Below are 22805 nucleotides of genomic sequence, written 5' to 3' on the forward strand. Positions count from 1 at the left end.
TCGTAGTGCAGTCACTATACAAGCACTGTAAGTGCTAAATTAGCACTTCATTTTTACAGTGTAGTATTTTTAATACATGTAATAAAATCAATAACTTGCTTTTCATAACCGAAAGCACTACAGGTAAATCATATATCTAAATACAATAGATCATCGATTATACGAATACCCCAAATTATCTACACAGTAAATTGTATTTTCAAAATTAGATATGATGTGGTCACTGTTATTAACAGGCCGGGGAGCGTTTTATGAAAGGACTTGTCGGACGTTTTATTCTACAATCCCTGTTTTATCCAACAGCTACCGCAGTAACATTGCCTGTTATCAGGGGCCCATTGCAGAAAAAGTTGCAATCAATCGCAACTCTAAAAAATCATGCGCAAATTGATTTTCAACCAATCAGCAACGCACATTTGGGACTTGCGATTGATTTTTTTTACTTGCGTTTAAACTCAACTCTTTCTGCAACGGAGCCCTGGGCCCCGTCTTACAAAGAGTTACGATTGAGCCGATCAATCGCAATAGTGGACGACCAGCAACATCTGTTATACATGTATGTTCAAAACATTTTCTAGCTGTGATGTATATTCATGCATTCGTTGTTTTTTTAACAAATTTACTGCGCTTCTTTTTGCATATAAAGGACACTTTAATGCAAATTTTCGTAGAAAACAATATGACACTGATGGATTTCCATAGAGTTATGATTGATTGGATCAATCGTAACTCTTTGTAAGACGGGGCCGAGATCTGACAACTTGCACAGCAAAAAATGTGGTGTTAACCGGTGTACATAGAGGACCACAATAGTTGTTTTACACCGATGCTAAATTGGTGGTGTTAGTTTCACACCCATAGGTGTTATTACAACACCTTTGGTTGTTACATTTACACTCTTTGGTGTTATGTTCAATCTCTAGGGTGTAGTTTTAACACCTCAGGGTGTGGTTCTCTATTAACACCAACTGGTGTCAGTTTTAACACCACAGTTTTTACAGTGTGCTTGTCAGATCACAATCCAATGACACGCTCCCCATAACTCTTGGTTTAATTTGTTCCCTATACGTTATTTGCCCAAATCAAAGGGAGAGCCCTTATATTTAAAAATTAAAAGTTTAAATTTAAAGTCAGCACTCGTCTTGTCATGGCTGTCACTGACCTGGCCCTGGGAAGTGGGGGTGCAGCTGTGGGTGCTGAGTGTATTATTTTCAATAGGCAGCACCCCCAAAAATTCTGGATGGTATATGACAAAATGGAAAAATGTAACCAAAATGACCTATATTTTGTACAACCCCCCCCCCCCCCCCTCCTTAATTTGCGCTTGTCAAATTTCTCGGAAAAAAGTGATTCTCATTTTTTATGGAATCCATTTTTGTGTAAAGTTTATAAGGAGGAACATTTAAAAACGACCTTCATTTTGCTTTCCAATTTAAATCAACATCCCCTTTACACACACTAAACATGTTCCCAGGGCCCTAACCATTGTTAGTCGATAGTACATGGTTTACATGGTATAGATAAAGCTATTAATTTAGTATTAACTGTACGTCCTATCCATGTAAATACTTTCTAGATTTATCCACTTTCAATGTTTTGCTGCTTCATATATTTGATAAAGTTCATGATGTTATAATGTTTGTAGTAGATGTTTTTATGCTCTATTTTAACGTTAAATGATGCTTAAAAAAATTGAAGGGCACCTTTGTAAAGCATTTTTCTTCTCGAAAAAACAGGCTCGCCCTACGGTATAATGTAAATAAAACTTATCAAACAAATGATATATACAAATCAAATCGGATTACGATTTATTTTTGGTTGTTATAGTGATGTTTTTTAATCACCAACAGAGAAGCCTCTAGCGGTAACCTTCACAAAATAAAATGAATACATAGGACATATCCAACACAAAACTCAAAATCTTCAAACTGGAAACATTGATTATGATAAATAATAATATGCACGGAAGTACGTGTGAAAACCTCCAATCGAAGAAAGAGATTCAGCTCGATCAACGGGCACTCATTTTGAAATCTATCATTATGCTGCCTGAAGGTCGTATAAAGTATAATAAAAAGTTATATAAATATGACAAATACATAAAATGTATAACATAAAACAATACAAAAATGTATTTTCATGTACAAATCAATGAACCTAATTTATAAGGAAAATCAGAAAAATTATATATTGTGACGGAATAATTTCACAATTTTTCTCCATTTAAGTAATTACCACTAGAAAAATGAACATCGGGTGATGTATTTTCTAAACGAGAACGCTTCATTTTATTCAGTTAGGCCCTTTGGAAATATATATCGATTACTTTTTCAAAAGTCGAATTGATTACCTGCCTAAGAATGATTATCACAATGTAATTGTGATTGTTTAGTTCGTTTCCGCCTCATTGTGAATCGAGATGCGTTTAGAATTGTAATCTTTGTTAGGTATTTAATGAATTTTGCTTGCAGGTTTATATGAGTATAATCGTTATACAATGCCCCATTTTCTGAACTTTAACTCAAACCATGGTCTATCAAAGTCTAGGCTAGAATTATGGGATGCTTACGGATGTGATCAAAGTTGTTTACACCTATACAACGCATTTTGTTTTAACTTGATCCGATCAATCGCAACTATGGAAAGCCAGCAACGTCAACATCTAAAATAAATCTTTTTCAAAATATTTCATCATGTTTATGATATATATACATACATTCACTGTTTTGTGGACAATTGAGTATATACTTCTTTTTTGTTTTTAGAGGACACTGAGTAGATTTCCTAAAGACAAATTATGACATAGATGGACTTCCATATACTTGAGACGATTGGATCAATCGTACATGTAACTCTTTGTAGGACGGGCTCTGATGTTTTGATATTGGAGAAAACTAATGTATTCTTCACTGTCCGTCTATTTTCACGGAGTTGAGTGCCAAAAGTATTGATAAACGGATTATTTGATTACAGCTCTTTACGTCGTATTCGGCTACCCATAGTTAAATCATATATTTTACACCACTGTTAACGTTCAACCAGAGTTCAGAATTTCTATTGTTGGCCATAGCGATATGTCTATTCGGCTTTAGGAAGAAATCATTTATTTTTTTTATGTTTCAGTTGTCCCGATTCCTGGTTTTACTTGTATTTTAAAGGCGGTAGCTGAACCTTATTATGGAATATGATATGTTTCATTTCGACCCTAAAATAAACATAATAAATAATAAATGACCACATTACTATTGATAAATCTACAACAGAAAAGAGTTCCTTTCCTAGTGGCATAATGCATTTTCTACTTAATAATCTACAAATCTGATATAACCTAACGAACACTCAATCGTCACTTCATCACATTGCAACGCTTTTTTGCATATTATTTACAAATAAATATCCCTACTTTACACATACTATCCATCCCCTTGTGGCGATTACGTTGATAGATAAATACATCAATGGATTAACATGAACATATAAAGAAAATGCTCGTTGAAAAAAAATAATTGCACCAAGAATGGTTTTAAGAAGGTCATCATATTTTAATTCGAGAATTTGCGGTTTATATATCAATTACAAGGATACCAAAAAAGGAGAGGTGATCATATTAAACGCAAGAGAACGCTCACTATTGCGTAAGCAAATTAAAATCAAACCCATGAGCGCCACTGCTTGACATTCCTCTATGAAACCGTGCAATCATCAAACTTTTCTTTTACGCCATCAAAAAAATCATCTAGCATGTCCTTTTCTTTCTTTTCTCCCTCTTTGTCTTCTCCCTTCTTTCCATCAGCTTGACCATCCAACGAGTCAACAGGTGACACTGATCTTGGTGAGTCTCCGAGAGGCGCTCCCGCAAGCTCCCCAGGAGATGGCTCTTGTCTCGAAGGACCAGCCTGTGCTCTTTGGGGTGCAAGGGCTCCCGAAGATGGTCCAGGACGAAGTCCAGAAGAAGAAAGCAACGGACCCCTGTCATCCACACTTTCTTCGTCTGACGTTGAAAACTTTCTCCTGTTCAGCAGAGCCCTTTGCAGTTCACTGTCAAGGTTTTCATTATAGACAGGCAACTTCTTGTTCTGCTTTTCTATATTCAATCGGGATCTCCTTGTGTCGACGTCGTCTTCGTCCGTGGAAAGATTCGTATTTAGATGTGCCGCGGGAAGAACTTTGTTCGTTGATCGAGGTACGGCGCGAGCTGCCTTTGGTGGAAGAACCCTAACAGCGTTCGGAGCCAACACGGGCTTGGGTGCTACTGGTGGTGGTGATTTAGGGGCACTGGTTGGTGGTGGTTGCACTGGTTTGACCGATACCGGTGGTGGGGCTTCCACATTGGATGGGAATCGTCTGATTGGTTTGGTTGGAGACGGAGATATCGGTATGATGTGAACAGGGGATTCCTCCACTGATGATCCGGGGGATTGGCTCAGGTTGACAGGTCTAGATGCGGGATATTGTTCTATGGGGATAGGGCGAGTTGCGGGAGATTGGTCCAGTGTGACAGGCCGCACTACGGGAGATAGTGGGCGGGGACTAGCGATCTAAAGTGAAAACAGTAAGACAGAACCAAAAAATAGTTTGCAGTTGATCATTATTCAATAGAAATATATTTCTGAATACTTCCGAATGCCAAATTACAATCAAAACATTCATAATGGTTTAAATATTGCACAGACGATATCGTAATATTCATGAATGAATTGTACTTGGAGAATATTCCGTTTGATCTCAAACGTGGCTATTAGAAGTATATATGCAATCAAACATTATTGGGAAGAAGGCAAAAGAGGAGGCGTCATTAAAAAAAAAAAAAGAGGCCGAGCAGCGGTTACCTCAGTCGGTCCAACGGCTGCTGGCCTATTTGAAGTTGACAAAGCTGAAGGACTACGAGCAACTGGTTGAGCAGCAGGTAATACTGCGGGAGCATGACGACCCTCTGGTCGTACAGCAGATGACACCGCAGAAGGGTTACGACCGACTGGTCGTGTTACAGTTGACACAGTAGAAGGATTTCGGGAAACCGGTCGACCGGAAGTTGACTCGTCGGAAGGGTTACGGGCAACGGGACGAGGAGCAGAAGATACTGCAGAAGGGTTGCGAGAAACTGGTCTGTCTAGGTTAGTACCTGATGATGGAGGATTTCCCGAAGGGCCTGCGGGAGTACGACGGGACAATCTAGGTGTTGAAGTGGTCGATGATTGTGGCGATGATGCAGCTTGGGCAAGGACGACCAGTGGTTTAGCAGCTGTTCTTTGTCGGTCACGAGGAGCTTGAAAGGCACTTCTGTCCCGGTGCTGGGTGTTCTCAGGTAGTCTATCAACGTTCCTAGCGATACCAGCTCCTAGGAAGAGTAACAAGGCAAATCATGCATAAGACAACTGATGCTGAAAAGATGTGTAGGTATTATTTTCGTCAACAATATCTCGGTTGTTTGCCAATACCAGTATGACGTACATGTATTATAAAACAGTATATATATGTCACTTTCATATGTGGACTTTCTCTGCTTTGTAAAAGTAACTTAAGAAATGAACATAGAAACGATTACGTCGTCATTAAGAAATTAATAACTAACAAAACAGTGACTCAAATATCTTGATAAGTACGCCTGGCAGTCAGAGCAAGCATGTAGTTACGTCTGCAGAGAAAAAAAAAAATGTTTGATTTTACCAGGGTTACGAACTTCAATGAACCATAAAGTTTAAAATTGCAAACTTGGATATTGATTAACAAATTTGTTTTTGTAGATGATGATCATCAGCGACATCAAACAACAATTACACCATCATACTCGTCAAGTTTACCCAAAGTATTTTTTATCTTAATCTCTTCTTAACTTGTTAACCTCCTTTTGTATCATCGGAATCACTTTCTCCATCACTTTTATTATGATGGTGATGATGATGATCATCATCACATCACAATCAGCATAATAACTATCATTCTCATCACCGTCGTCATCATCGACACCTTCGATCACAACTACTACAACCACCACTACCATTATTACCATCATCATCATCATCATCACCACCACCACCATCATTATCATCAAGATCATCATCATCATTATCACCGTCATTATCATTATCCTCCTTATCATTGCCATAATCATCACCATCATCATCAGAGTAATTACCATCATTATCATTATCATCACCATCATCATCATCATCATCACCATCGCTATCATCGTCATCATCATCATCATCACCACCATCATCGTTATCATCGTCATCATAATCATCTTTACCATCATCATCGTCATCGCTATCACTGTCTTTATAATCATCATAATCATCACTTTACAACTAATCTTATCCGACATCTCCCATCAAAACATCAATTACTCTAGTGAAAAGAAAGTGAAGGTGATTTGTGGACAAATTTCCTGTTGTTGTAATGGGTTGATTGCATGCTGCTAATATACTTCATAATTAATCTTCTAATTGCATCTTGATCAGCAATGGTAACCATGACAACATACCGATAGACGGGCCCGGTGGAACTGTGACTCGATGAGATGTTTGGTTCTGCGTCGCACTGGTGAAAGCCGGCAATGAATCGGTGTAAGCATTGTTCTCGTACTCCCCTGAATGCTTGTTGTTTGGTTTGAAGCCGCTGCCATGTCGGGAGGAGCGTCCACTGTGGTAGCCATCGGCATGGTGTAGGCGGGGTGAAACCGCTGCTGTCTTATGGGGTAGTAATCTGGGATCGGCTCTTTTAGATTTCCTTTTGCTATTGATAAATGAATGTTGGTGAAAATTACTAATACAACAATAACAAAAACAACCAATCAAAAAAACAAAATCGAACTTCTACTTACATACAAAATGTATTCCCACTCTTCCTAGTGTACCACTTTTACAGACCCTTCTACTACTTCTACTACTACTACTACTACTACTACTACTACTACTACTACTACTACTACTACTAGTCTACTTCTACTACTACTACTTCTTCTTCAATGCTGCTGTTACTACTACTACTACTACTACTACTACTACCACTATTACTACTTCTACTATTACGAATACTGTTGTCATTATTGATTTTTTATGGATGACCAAGAATTATATGTCACATGTTGTCTACCATTAAAGGGATATATATTATCATGGATTCTGATCCTATATGAATTATTTATATTTTAAGAGTCAAAAGAATAATCATTACAAGTGTTAACGCCATGAATGATATAGTTGGAACAAACAAATTGTCCGGAAACTTTATTATTATTTTTGTCCTAATTGAAATTTAATTCATAGTCTATCTTGAAAAAATATTTACGGTAAAACCTTTTATATGGAAATCACCATAGCACGATGCGAAGATTTATTTACCTTCGATAGATTATTAACCAAGCAATTAATATTAGTAGAACAACGACAGATACAATGAGAATAGTAACCCAAGCCCAGGTCGGAAATCCACCTTCTTCGCCTCCTAAAACAAAAGAAGAAAGGAAAACACAACTGAGAGTACGCAAATGATAAAGTAATAAAGAATAATATACCCTCTCGAAATGGTCCTTCATTAGAAAAAAATATGTCTGAAGTGTCAAAATATCATTCAAACCAGAGTTATATTTCCCTCGTTAATATGATATAACTATCGAATTCATTCAGCATGTCAAAACCCTCACCTTTTGATAGCCATTTCTTATATATTCAATGTTTAACGATACATTATCAAAAATATATAAAATGTTGAGCTGAAAATAAACGTTTACACAGTGAAAACGCTGTTTAAGATTTTATACAACGCTGTTTATGAACCTTACAGTATTTGTTAAACCGTTTAACAATCGTGTTTAATTTAATGAAAATTAGATATTGAAAATTAAACTTTGTTGCTTAAGATTTAAACAGTTTTTTTAAAACTGCTTAAACAATTACTGTAAGGTTCATATAGTAAACAGCGTTGTATATATATATTTTTCTGTGTACTGGGCAGCAATATGTATTATATACTCTTTATTGTATTTGTCTAACACACAATGGTGTGATACTGTCGGCTAAAAACTCTACGGTGTAAACACATGGGAGAAATAAGGCTATCGCACAACACCGAATGGTGCTGTATTAATACTGCATTGTTTAGTGTTAACTTCACTACCGAAAACTTACCTATTCCTCCTACATTGGTTCCTGGAAAGAAAGGGAGAGTTGTAGAAAAAACGCATTTAGTCATCTATTCGGCATAATGTTAATTTCGTTAATGCTGAATAAATTAAAGTGATTTGTTAAGTCAAAGACATTTGGAGACAGATAATTGTTCACTTATTACCATAGCTCTTTACACAAACCAGAGTCTGTTTTCGAAGTCACTTTGTTAATTACCCTGGAATCTTTTGATTAATTATTTTTGTAGACAATCGTGAGTAGTTTGATTACTATTCTGTGATGAAAATGAAGAAACGGGAAACAGTGTTTTGGAAGAATGATCTCGAAAAACCTGTAAGATTGACTGTGTTGCCATGTTGGATAAGAATTAATTTATTCTAGGGATTTGTAGAAGAACCGTGGCAATTATTGCAATAATAAATGCTAGATAAATTAAACAAACGAAAGTGGTAATGATTACGATTGTATTACGACACCACCACCAAAAATAATGGTAATAAATAATGATACTGACAATAAATAATAATATTGATAATACATCTACTAACAATTATACTGCCACTCCTTCTACTTTCACTTCTATTACTACTGCAAAAGATGATAAAAGTAATACTACAGTAATAAATATAAAAATATAATACAAGATAAAGTAAACTATACTGATTTCTTACCATTGCCCGCAGGAGTCGACGGTGAGATAACTGTTAAGAAAGAATGAACTCAATGAAATAAACACGGTATAATTTTGTTTAACATCTTAACCTATTGGGCAAAATCAGTTACGAAAACTGAATTGCGAAAATAAGTAATGAATTGAATGTTCGTGAAATTAACAAACCAGTCACTGCTTTATAAAGTCGTTTGATGCATACAACATTTTGTAATAAACGATTACCAGACGTACATGCTTGTACATACGTGGTACTAGAATGCTCTCTTCCCATAGTATATCTATGATTCTGTCATTATAAAGAGCCCAATTTACATTATTTCATACATACATTATTTACTTCTTAATGTGTTTGTCTATTTTTGAAACGTAAATACACTGTAAAACTTTACTTTGTAGTGTCAATCAAAGTCTTGAGAAAATGACATTATGTATTGCCATCAAGAACATCGATATCTTTTTCATTAAACAATGTTCCCATAAAAAATTCATGTTCCCCGCATTTATATAGTACTGGATCCACCTCTTTACACCTGCATAATTTTGCAAACGTATGAAATTTTCCTTAAAAATACCTTTAATATGCCTAATTGGTTTTTGAGGTGACACGACATTTGATCTTGTCTTCATATTTCCTGTCTTAATATCTTAGAGATTTAGAATCAGAGGCCACGGAACGGTTTTCAAAGGGGGAGGGGTGACCATGCCCCCCCCCCCGCTTCCGTGGCCCCCTGGAATATTATAGAGATGAAGCTTAGTGTCTATTTACTCATGGAGGTTAGGCTTTATGTTTGGCTTCACATGCAGAGTTTCCATCGGAGCAATTGTCGCCGGAGTAAATGGCATGGAACCTGTTTTGAACTTACCATCTGCAAATTGGCAATCCTTGCCTGTAAATCCTGATGTACATATACAGCCGTAATCTCCCTCGGTATTCCGGCATCTTCCTCCATTCTGACACGGGCTATCTTCGCATTCATCAATATCTAAGAGAACAACCAGAGAAAAAACAGTTATTTACATAATATGCTAATCACCCATTAGCGTACCTACGGGGGGGCAGAGGGGGCAGACTGACCCCCCTGACGAGTCACACCCCATGCAAGGGACGTATCCCAGCCCCCCTGACGAGTCACAACTGATCCCTGACAAGCCACAAGTGGCCTGCTCCTTGTCTTTAGAACTTGAAGACTTTTCTTTTTTTGCTTGTCAAATTTTTGTGCGGACGAATTTGAACCCCCCCCTTTGGAAAATCCTGGGTACGCCACTATACTCACCATCCATGATGGGAATAAATTCGGTAAAGAAAAACAATTATTGAATGTCTACAACCACTGTAACTTGCTTATTATGGTACATACAATGGTAACAGGGCTTAGCAATCAATCAGAATCATTATTTCCATGGTAGTAAGGATAATGGCAAAGTTAAAATGGATGTAGGTCTTTATGATCGTGGTGCTCTTAAGGAAACGGATCTAAATGGCGGGAATGGAAGGGGGGGGGGGGCGTGGTTATTGCTGGATAACTTCGGCAAAGTTTGAGCCAGTTCATCGTGAAAGGTAGTCCCATCTAGTCCCGGGAATCCAGTTCAGGGTCTTTTCCCTTCCATCATTCGAATTCTGCAACAACTAACACAGGGCCCTGGGAACTTTATTTTTTCTTAGTGAGGATGCTGAGGTAAATTTGGAAAGTAAAGCACCCCCTGAAGCACCCCCAGTACCCCCGCTTCCCATTGGAAGGTCGATGGGAATCGTCTGCTGGTGACAATGCTTTCACCTAAAACACAAGATGGCGCAATTATTTGTAGAAAAACACAAATAAAAAAGAAAACAAAACAAGGGAGAGTGACACGAGCAGTTCTCATAACGATTGATTTCTAATCACTCAAACCGTTACACCAGGGTATCCCTCTTATTATTAACTTCGACTACAATTATGGAAATCCATCAGTGTCATACTTTTTTACATGGAAAATTCACACGATGTCCTTTGCCAACAAAGAGAAACCCTGAATTTTCAAAATACCAGCAAATGTTTGAATATACATCATAGAAAATATTTAGAACAAACATGCATTTTAAACGTTCACATTGCTGGTTTTTCAAAGTTCTGGTTGATCGGGTCGATGCCCTACTACATTTTTAACTGTTTTATCTGCATAAAACTTTATTCAAGCAAGACTGTGTTTATATTCTTTGCTCAGAACTGCTTCAAAGGTCAGCAACTTACATGTAGTTCATTTCACCTTGTTTGTTTTGACCACATTTCTTCATTTACGCGTATGCAGACATTCTTGACCTTGTTTCAAACATTCCTCGCGCTGAAATGTATCATGTACAGGATGACTATTACATGCCATCATTTAGTTCGCCGAACTTTCTACAAACCAATCACAGCTTATCTTCAAGATTTAGCCAATCAGCGTTCAGTACCGTTTTACATCATCAATTTAATCAGCCAATGGACGTCACCCTTGAACTTGGTCACCGATTTGGCAAGTTTGCTTATTTAACATGATCGATTAATCAGACATTTGCTTTTTAAAACACTGTCGAGTTTATTCCGGCCTACATGTGTTTACGTCATGTACGTGTTATCAGGAGTTAAGTTACTTTTTCTTCATCTCCGTCAACTGGAGTATTTTCTCAACTCTCTAGGATTCCTACGTGTGGATTTTTATCTGTACTTTAATTTCACTCATTGTTGGATTAACATTGATTATACATTGGATTTCCATGCATCTTTTGTTTTCACCGGGATCGTGCAATATCTGAACTTTCGCGGTTTGCAAAAAGTCGCGACTCGTGAGTCACTCCGAACTCTAGCGGTAGTTTATTGCCAATTACCGTTCGACATTTTCAATGGACTCAACCAATGCAAGCTACATAAAGCACTTTTGGAACTGGTCTCTAACTGCCTAATTGTTCGGATCTTTGGACACATCACTTCGGGTGAGTAGAAAAATAACCATATTTTCCTACAGTTTTCCTAAAAGGGGCTCAGGTATAAGCAAACCACAAACAATCCATTTCCCCCCACCCGGAGAGGCAGTGGCTAGGATTTTCCACAGGGGGGGGGGGCAAAACCGTCCGCCAACAAATTGACATGCAAAAAAAAAGGTCTTCAAGCTCCTCAGGGGGGCAATAGAGGTCTTCGAGCTCGTCAGGGGGGGGGGCAGGGATACGTCCTTTGTATGGGTGGTGGCTCGTGGCCCTCCGCCCCCCCCCCCGTAGGTACGCTAGTGCGGAGAGGACAAAATCACCATGACCTCGTCAGAGCAAACAATTACTGACCATCACAAACTGGATCCAGTCCTATCCATCTTTGGTTCTCTGTACATGTCTTGATCATAGTCTCGTTGTCTCCTAGTCTTAGTCCTGGACTACACGTAAACGTGATTCTCGTCCCCAATGCTGTCTCATCCACGAGACTCGGGATGGCATTGGGATAGTCCTGAAGAACATTACAGTCACTCTCATCTGTATGGAAAATATAATAAAAGTTAAATCCGTAAGATTTTCGTACAATTTCATCAGTTTTGATTCAATATAAAAATCAACATTAACATAACCATTGAATAATTTTCGAGGATGTCGAAAGGTATTATGTCAGTTTGTTATGATTATCAAGAAAATGAATTTGTTTGTTGAGGAGTAGCTTCCTTTTTTTAATTGTATCCTTGGAATGTTTTGGAAATGTTATTGGGATATTTGGAAACACTAAACAACAACAAAAACGAAAACGTTCTCATGAAAAAAATGTGAGGAATGTAATTATGCAAATATTAGCGCAACATTCCGGAAATACTATGAAAACATTACATGTTAGCTACGTTTACATGATGAAGAGTGATTAGCTCGTTACCAGGAAAGGGCAATTTGCGTTTGATGAAATAGAATTATGAAAACGCTAAATGATTTTGCTATGACACGATACATTACCTCTACAAAGTGGTGTCGTACCGGTCCATGACGCATCGCCGCTGCATGTTAAGAATGAAAGTTCATTTCGGACATGACGATAATTTGCCTCACACTCAAAAGTCACAACAGTGTCATACGCCCTCTCGGTCGTACTTGGAATAGCATTCTGATAGTCGGGGAGAAGGGGGCAGACCACTCCTAAAATGTATTGAAAGACATTATTACATTAGTTATGAAACGTATTATATAGAGACAGGATCTTTACATTTTAGCATGACAACTATTTAAAATGTTCGCACAGGTTCATGTCAATAAAACCAAATATTAATTGAAAACAAGGCTTGTAATGCAGGTTGTATATTACAATAGTGAATTGAAATACTAACTTCTTAGAAGTTTGAATGTTGCAGTTATGTTTTGATATAATTTGTGATCACTATGTGAGTGATCTTGGTCTGGTAACTTAGATTTTAACGTCAATTGTAGGGCTGACTTTTGAAATGAGTAATCGCTTAGATTAGGAATCCGTTTTCCAAAAGGTACGAATGATCCAATGAAATTCAACTCTATGGAAATCCATCATCGTCCATATCCTTCTATTATTTATTTGTGCAATATCCCTTATAAACAAAGAGGAAGCACATTGAATCGTCAAGACAACGGTGAATGCATGAATATATGGTCCATCACATCAAAGAAATAATTTGAACTGGATTTTAGATGAAGGTGTTGTTGGCTTTTCATAGACATGGTTGATCGGATCATTCGCAACTCTTTCTAAAGGACCAATATGCGCAAGGAGTCCGAGGATAAATTTGTTTTAACATGTTTAATGATATATTGTGACATTTTGAGCTTCTGATAGTATATTATCAATCAAGTTGGAACTTTGACGCAGAGTGCATCGATACAAGCAAAAAAAAAGGAAAGGTTATCATCCCAAAAGTAAGGTCATCTTGTCCTAAAATACATGTTTTATTTCGATTTTGAATGATAAAATTCTTACAATCATAAACGACCAAAAAAGTGGGGGGGGGGACATATGATAATGTGTCCCCTTTTATTTTGAGTAGGGGGGGATGTCCCTCTGGGATTTCCGCCAATGATTGGACAATTGGCATCTTGCAATTTCTCGTCCGGTCTGGATTCTTAAGTCGATGTTCTGTCCTGATCAACCAACTTTCGATAATGACCTCCAGTTGTCCATTGCGACTTGACGGTTATTTTCAATAGATTCTAAACATTGCAAAAGTCGTATTGATGGCTGCTAAGTTAAAGTATTTGCAATCAAAAGCAACCCATGAAATTGAAATCAAACTCAACTATATTTCAAACTAATCAATGAAACACCGTAAATTTTGGACCAACTCAAGAAACAAACACAACTTAAATTTTTAACAAATATCAGGATGGTATTTGGGACTTGCGATTTTATTACTATTTTTTTAAACCATGACAACCTAAAGCCCAGAAAAAAATACATGTAAGGCAAAGTATAAAGACAACACAACATAAAACAATAGCCCAGTAGAGAAAAGATGAGAAGCTTAAGTACTATTCATGAAAAGTCATGATTATTAATTTTTTATTCGTTACTCGTTAAAAAATGTGATCAATGATTACAATCCACGTTTCGTGAAAAAAAACCGTCATGCCACTACATTATCTCATAAATGATGCTAGTTCACTCTTTGTCACTTTATTGTATAGAAAAATAATGTCACAGATTCTGCTAATGATAAACCACTCAATTATATATACATACATATAACAAAAGGAACAACACGCGTTTAACATGTCTCTATCTAAAGACATGGGCTTTCATGTCTCTTTCTAAAAACGGTAGTTTTGGCATATTTTGTGGAAAGTGGTTGTGGGCTTTTCTCTAATTAATAGAAGGAAAATGAAATAACTTCTATAAGATAAGCTACCATCAACATGGTAATGATCCCTACACGAAATTGTATTTATTCTCTTCTCAATATTTTTTCCCCAATACTCATACCACTTATCATTCGAGCTTAGGTCATCGGTGCACGATGGCGTTATCTATACACCCGGATAATTGCGTGTAGCGCCGTTATGATATATTTCATCCTTCGTAATATTCAAACTGCCTATTTGAAAATGTAGACTTATATAAAATCCTGATTGAAAAAACTGACATGAAAGTAGCAGCCCTGACTACAAGAGATAATTTTGTTTCATGAAAAAACATAGGCCTACTATGATCACCCCTTCCGGAATGTAAAAACACGCACATAATTTTCTTTTAAGGTTAATTTCTGGCTATACATTAACGGAAAAATAGGTATAAAAACTTTGTCCCATAATACAAGAAAGAATGCTCACCTCACATCAACTAAAATGTAATATGCGTTATTAAACCAAGGAAAATTTTAGCGATAAACATTATATGTCAGGGGCGGATCCAGGATTTTGAAATAGGGGGGGCGCCAGCGGCGAGGGAGCGAAGCGACCGAGCGGGGGAGGGTGTGGGAGGGGGGATACCCCCCTCCCACGGCAAGGACTTTTTCCAAAAATCATGTCCAAAAGTCGTATTTTGAGAGCACCTTTAGAAGAAAAATGCACACTTAAATCACTGTAACTTCATGAATAAAAGAATATACAATTTTGCTCCTTGATAATTCGTTGGAATGATTGCTTCGGCGAAACTTAGTTGGGGCGCCCTGGATAATATGCCTCTGAATCTACCAGATAGTGTAAAAGTTAGTTTACATTAAATACAAATATGTCTGACCTATACATTTCAGTGAAAACGTACATGACCAAGGCAGAATGATAATGCTGCGCACGTGGCGCCCGATATAGGGCTTCATTTTTGAGTGAAGAATAATCTCGGGGATAGACATTATCATTCGCCTCGTTGACACTCTCTCTCGCGATCTGTTACTTACAATTTACATGTATTTGCCATAAAGACGGACAAACGCATGTTACAAAAAACACAAAATTTCGGGAAAAAATGATATCCAATCCAACATCTTCACACTGGTCACTGCACTGCAACTCCCGATTACAAGTGGTGCAACTTTTCAACCAATCGACTTGCGCGCCCTGGAATTCCGGAATTTACATATTGCGATACAGTATGACAGAGGTGCATTTGTGCGAACACAAATGCCATGAGCGTAAGTTAAAATAAAGTTTTGACTAGATCTAGCCCTTGAAATTGACTACATTGTACCAATCCAGTAAATATAACCATCAAAACGTATATGCCTCCGAAAAAAAAAAAAATCCGGCGAAAATAGGGGGGCGCGCGCCCGGGGCGCCCCCCTCTGGATCCGCCACTGTATGTAAACATTTCATCATTTTATGTACATGTAACAATGTATAAAACAATAATATGACAATAAACCCATTGTCCAAACAGCCTAAAGTATTATCTATACCTGTTCAGATATCTTTCGAAAAAAAAAATGAAAATTTCAAACGAGTCAGTATTTCCATTTACAATTTTAAAAAATGAATACACTATTTTATTCTACTTAATACGTTGTAGGATTAAAATATTCTATATACCTTTTATATTACACTCACCCTTAAGTCATATAAGTATATAGTTTTTACAAGCATCCTAATATTTACTCATAACATAATCATATGAAAGTATCCCTTCCAATAAATCAATAAATCAATACGCTCTTTCATTCTAATAAATGAGTTTTAGAATTAAAACCTTTTTAAAAACATGATATTGCTTTCACTCTTAAGTCATATAACATGTATAAGGATAGATGACATGCATCCCAGTATTCAATCATAACATTTTGACTATATTAAGTGGAACTCCCTATTGACTAATGAAGGAAAAAGGAGGAACGGTTATCACGCTTTGAGGCCCGTTCTCTATTATCACGTATTTGAATCAGACGGTTGGAGGTTCGAATTCCATTTCGCAACGTTGTCTTCCTTGGTCCTCATCGCATTGGTCTTGATCCAGGAGAAGGAAATGTAGAAATGTGTTCCTTGAAACGCAGTGTTTAGCAGTGCCTCTTGGAGATACGTCATATTGCTGCTCTGCTAAGGCAAAGGTAATTATCCGGCATTATTGTACAGAGACTTCCGAATAACTCCACGTTCAGGAGCGAGATTATGACGGTACTATTTATCAAAGGTAGAGGGCGTCAACATTATAGTGAATATCTCTAGAGGGAGTGGTACCGCGTAGAATAACAGGTTTTATAACCAGTGAGCTCATTTTTGTCTATTTCTAGGCAATGCATATTTAAGTTTTGTAAACAATAGCTGCTCCCTTTCAGAAGATAACATTCTTACTCGATTTCTGCTCTGAAATGGCAGACACCATCTTTAGAACTCTTTCAAATGAACATATTACAGGGCCCCGTCTTACAAAGAGCTACGATTGATCCGATCAATTTAACTGTATGGAATTCCGTCAATGCCATTTTTCTACGGAAGACTTGTACAATGTCCTTTGAAAACAAAGAAAAGCAATTAAACTTTCAAGGAAACAATGAATGCATAAATGTACAGTTTATTTAGAAAATATTTTGATTAACATGCACTTCAGATGTTGACGTTTCTGGCTTTTCGTAGTTGTTACTGATCAGATTAATAGAAATTATTTGTGAGACGGGGCCCGGAACTTTGCCTCCCTCTACGTTGGGTGGTATAATTGAGAGAGACTGATTAAAAAAATAATAAAACGAAACAAAACAAATAATGTTATTTACATCAACCTTTAAAGTACAGGGCCAACAAAAGTGCAGCTTACCTTGACACATTGGCGGACTCGAGTTCCATTCGCCATTGGAACCGCAAGTCAGTGATGTAGCTTGACCTACGATGCTATATCCCTCGATACAAGAGAATGATACGACGTCATCAGGGGCATAGTCCCTTGCTGTGCCGTCCACCATACCGTTCTCAGGCGCTGGTGGAACTGGACATCGAACATCTTAAATGGTAAAGAGAAAGAGAGAAAAAAAGCTTAAGCGAAACGTTTGAAAGTGGGTTGGGGAGGAGAACATTGGGGAGGAGAACAGAATCGTGTAATTTTTTTTTTCACAACATGTTTCTTTGCAATGGATAGAAATACTTATTTTTATATATATGGTATACAATTTGTTTTTGTTTGATGGAAGTGAAATAAATAAAATTGAATTGAATTGAATTGAAAAAACACAATCAGATGATATTTTTTTCGTTCATGATGAATTGAAAAAAAAAACATGAAGGGACTGCAGCCCGCCGCCTAAATTCCGCGAACCCTGTCACATCTGGAAGATCAACCATGTCACTAGTATGTGATCAGCCATGTCACTAGTAGGGCCTATGTGAATAATTTAGATGAAAACACCATTTTTTCGTACATCACACCCATGCTCTCTGGCTACAGTAAATCTATGTCCCCCGAAAGCCAAAGTCAAATAGCTGTAAACGAACATTCTTGTGTAGGGGGGGGGGGGGGGCTACAACTGATAATTAATTACCAGTTCATTTGGCTTCAAGTTCAACGATCCAGTCATTTGGATCCAATATTCAATTGTGTCTTGGTTTTCCGTATAATTGTGTCTGCCTCTTGTTACATTTTTTTTATGGGTGGGTGAGGTCAGGTGATTGTCTTTGTATTCTCTTCATGTAATGTATTGCAACTGTGTATCTTATTTTGTTTTATGCATGTAGTCACGTTATAAAGGACCCCATGGAAGAACAGTGATAATTTGTAAATACAACTGGAATGGGCCATCCTTGATGTATACGATTTTTAAATTTTATTATTTTTATATGGATATAGATACAAACAGACAAACAAACCATGTTACCGGTATCGGTGTTGATTTACAGGAAAAATGAAACTCGAACACCAGTTACAGTGCAATCATCCAAATGGGGGAAAAAACATTTCCCCTAATATTATCAGTGTCAAGCAAAGCAATTTCCGGACTTTAATTACGTTATTACTTTGTTCATTATCGGTACGAAACACAGGCGAATACATATCCCCTTATGGGTTTTCTTAAAATCATATAATGCTTTTAACCAAAATAAAGCATAACATCTATGTTGGATAGGCCCATCAGTATCACAATTATACATTGACCTGCATGTATACTGGTATTTGTAAGGGTAAACGAGTTTACCCCTAAGTCTATTCCATTTTTGCTAGAATCCCTGTATATTTATTTATTGTCTCCTTATTTTTGAAGCTGAATTTACTATGCTAATAGGGTTTACCGAATATTTATTCGTTCATGTGTACTGATATCAGGTAATATACGCCATGTATATTTTTAGAATCCCTTTGGTAACCGTTATCAATGAATAGTAGTTGCACTTAAAGACTTACCACGTCCGTTCCAAGCATCTGGTAAAACAAAGAAAGGGAATCCATATGATAATAATAGTCAGAATAGTATCTTACTATCAAGCATAACTTTTCGAACAAGACTAACAGTATGACGTCATTCTCTCAATTATTTTCCTTTTCCATTGTTGGGTAACACTTGTAAGAATCTGTATACCCCTTGTTGATGCTAATATTTATAATCAGGCTTGGTATTTAGACAAATCAAATTTGTTCACAACACAATGACACGTTTATCATATTAGGAAATGCTAGTATAGGTCAAACCGTTGTACTGCAGTGTATACTTCCAGTGTATTTCTACGATGATTTTTCTTTTTTTACGACTATTCCGTCTTGTATTAAGTCACCCTTTCCCCCTTTTTCACCAAAAAGTGAAATGTGTTGCTTACATTCTGGATGAAGTGCCAACCATCCATTAGCACTTGCTTCATGCAAGTTTATGATTTTATTTCAATATGTTATTTTAGTATGTTAGAACATAGGGAGTTAGAGTAAGAAGTCAAACCAATCTTTTGAAAATGATTTATATTTCCGACCTGAAATAATGGTGGATATATCAAATTGATGCCACTTACCGCATTCATATATTTGAATTTTAAACACCGTGCCACATCGCGTTCCATAGTCTCCGGAACATCGCTGGTTACAACTGACATCCGGTAGTGGATTTGGCTGGGTGGAGGCGAAATCCGAATTGGCATTCCCACAGAAGCATTCACTGGAGGATTCCAAGCCCGCGTACAGATACTGCTCTTGCCCTCTTGAACAACACAATTCTAGACATCTTGATGTGGTCATGTCCTCGCGGTAACATCCTAAGTAAATAACAGTTGGACCAAAAATAACGGCAATAATAATGATAACTGTACTACTGCTACTACTACTACTACTACTACTACTATACTACTACTACTGCTAATAAAACTACTATACTACTACTAATAATATTAATGATAGTAATAATAATAACAATAGATCTGTTGCTACTACTACTACTTTTACTACTACTACCACTACTACTACTACTACTACTACTACTACTACTACTACCTGCTACTACTGCTATTACTACTACTACTACTACTACTAATGGTCACAATAATAACAATATAAAGTACTTATTGATATTACATGTAGCAGTATACAGTACTAATGATGAATTGTAAATATTTATTGCTTACCAATGCCTGCTCCAGGTGCAGGACCTGTTTAAGAAACAGAACAATTAAAAAAATGTTGATTGAAAAGTAATAATTTGAATTTAGTTAGTTATTTTTTGCTATTATATTTTAACTGACATGTATACAGACTTGTGCCACTTCTAGAATAATACGTACTACGGTTGACTATATCATGCTTTTATACATTTGCGACGTGTATTCGACTTCAGCACAAGCAAAAATACAAGCATTGTTTCGAGGGATCATAATTTTTTACTTCTTGACCATTTGTTTGGATTAAGGTATCAAATACATTATCAAATGTAATAGAGCAGATATTGAACTTTTTTGGTTCAAAAAGAAATTTAGATATACCCCGCCAAGTGAGTTTTTGGCATCCTTTCTTTGAATTGTTTTTGTTCACTCATGCGTGAATGAAGAATAATCTAAGAAGTACCAGATGAAAGGGGGATTCTAAGCTTTTCGTTGGTAGGTCATTTGTCTATTTTATTTATAATTAAGTTATGATAAATCATCGCTAAATCTCGGTTTCGTTTTTTTCTGGGACGCACTGTATATATTATTAAAGTCACGTTTATTTTGTATTTTAAGCTCTCGCAGTGGTATTTTTTTTATTCGGTAATTAGACCTTAAGCATAATGACGTCATAATCCCATAACTTCTGGCTTTAAAATGGCGCCGATATGACGTCAATACACAAGTTCTATAATCATCAAAACAGATCCACAGTAGATATGAATCAATCGATTTGACAATAATTGTTATTGCGTGTTTATAATGTCAAATGATGTGGCGAATATCCCGCAGAAAAGAATGCAGTGTCACGCAATGTGATCACAAAGTGTTCACATAATGGGGGAATTGAAAATATTATTCACTCTTGATATGCCCAAATTCAACAGTGTGAAGATATTTTCACAGCGTGACTGCGCACAGTGTGTTTATACGGTCGACTATGTGAATATGTGATTCACACTGTTAAAATGCTCACATTCATCAGTGTTAATGGGATTTTACATTGCATTCCACAGTGTGAACACACTGTGGGGGCCAATGTATTCTTTCAAATAGGGATATACTTGAAAAGGGTACTACCAACCTGGATACTCTATCACCTTGATTTCCCCAAAGTGGTCCCTTTTTATTTTGGCGATATATATTTTGAACGAATCAACAATAAGTGAATCGAATTTCTACTAATTTCTCTTAAACTATTAAAAAACTACAAAACTATATTGAGAGCAATGGCGGTGTCAGAGTCAAGTGTGACATGGGATACCGCTGATGAATTCTTACTGATAAATAGGGAAATATGGTGTGCTACTCGATTTCATTTACCTCGCTATTTTGAACAATATCATAGAATTGTCTATTTCTTCTGTCTTCCCTTTTTTCTATTTAGGCTCCTTTATATTTCACTGTATAATGCGATTACGTGGAAATCAAAACCTGAACAAAATGGGTCAATATGATATAGATATAGCATTTACCAATATTAAACTGCATTGGAATAGGCCTACACTCGTATACGAATAAAGGACGGTAAACTACTAACACCACCTGTCGCATCGTTGTAACCAGTTTGTTATAACAAGAGTGTTAGAATCAGTGATCCATGGTTAATTAGAAACAGAATCCAAATTTCTATGAAATGCTGATAATTCATACCTCCTATCAGTACCATGGAAACAGGTTTTTGGATGAATTACCGATACATAGTATTTTCCATAGAGGGAGTCCTACAATGACACAATCGTGCTATTAATGACATATTCGATAACCCCTATTTTTAATTATCACTTTTCTATAACTCATGTACCTCATCTAAGGCTCTAAACAAACTTTGAGAAGTTTACAAAATTTGAATTTGTGACATTTTCATTTGAAATGGTTGGTCACAGAAAAAAAACACTTTCTTTCCTAGAAGACTTAATGGCACACAAATGAAAACCAAAAATGAATAAGCAAAAACAAAATGAATAAGCCATCGAATTCAGTATAGTGAGTGAGATGCTACTGCCATTGTAGTTCTGTTCCCTTTCAAATCTATTCATTTTGAATAAAAACTTCCCGTGATGATAGAGTTGAAATATACAAGTCTTTATGCAGGAACGGATACTCACCGGAACTAGACGTAACACAGTCGTGACACAGATCTTTGTTGGAACAAGAAGCAAAATCTGCTAATATACGCTGCTGAGTATCCCAGTAACATCCTCTGTACCCCTTCTCTATGTGGAAAGAAATTGTCAATGGCGATTATCGAGGATTACAAATTTTCGCCACCACCCCCGTAGTTTATTCATTGAATATTCATCACGAGCCTTGATATGGGACCGGCTGCAGAGAGAGTTGCAAGGGCCTAACTCTAAAAATTCAAACGCAACTTGACTATAAGCCAATCAGATCCATGAAATTAGGGCGAGCGCTTTTTATGTGGCTGCATGTATTGTAAACACAACTGTTTCTGAAATGAGGCCCCCTGCTCTGTCGATAATGCTGACAAGTTATCGTTCATTTTAGGAACACTTATTACATTATTAAT

General features: G+C 36.8%; 1 protein-coding gene across 1 annotated transcript; it reads right to left on the bottom strand.

Moving 5' to 3' along the window:
* Positions 1-2982: 2982 nt before the first annotated feature.
* On the bottom strand, positions 2983-19886 carry LOC121430513 (proline-rich protein 36-like). Its single transcript, XM_041627794.1, has 12 exons — positions 19655-19886; positions 19059-19076; positions 17484-17666; positions 12740-12919; positions 12092-12277; positions 9663-9782; positions 8798-8827; positions 8130-8150; positions 7344-7446; positions 6485-6735; positions 4830-5338; positions 2983-4538 (listed from the first exon to the last, which is right to left on the bottom strand). Exons 1-12 carry the CDS (start codon positions 19875-19877, stop codon positions 3684-3686), a joined length of 2679 nt encoding a protein of 892 aa, XP_041483728.1. The 5' UTR covers positions 19878-19886; the 3' UTR covers positions 2983-3683.
* Between the last annotated feature and the right edge of the window lie 2919 nt (positions 19887-22805).

This window comes from Lytechinus variegatus, chromosome 17 (genome assembly GCF_018143015.1).
Source record: "Lytechinus variegatus isolate NC3 chromosome 17, Lvar_3.0, whole genome shotgun sequence".
Classification (NCBI taxonomy): domain Eukaryota; kingdom Metazoa; phylum Echinodermata; class Echinoidea; order Temnopleuroida; family Toxopneustidae; genus Lytechinus; species Lytechinus variegatus.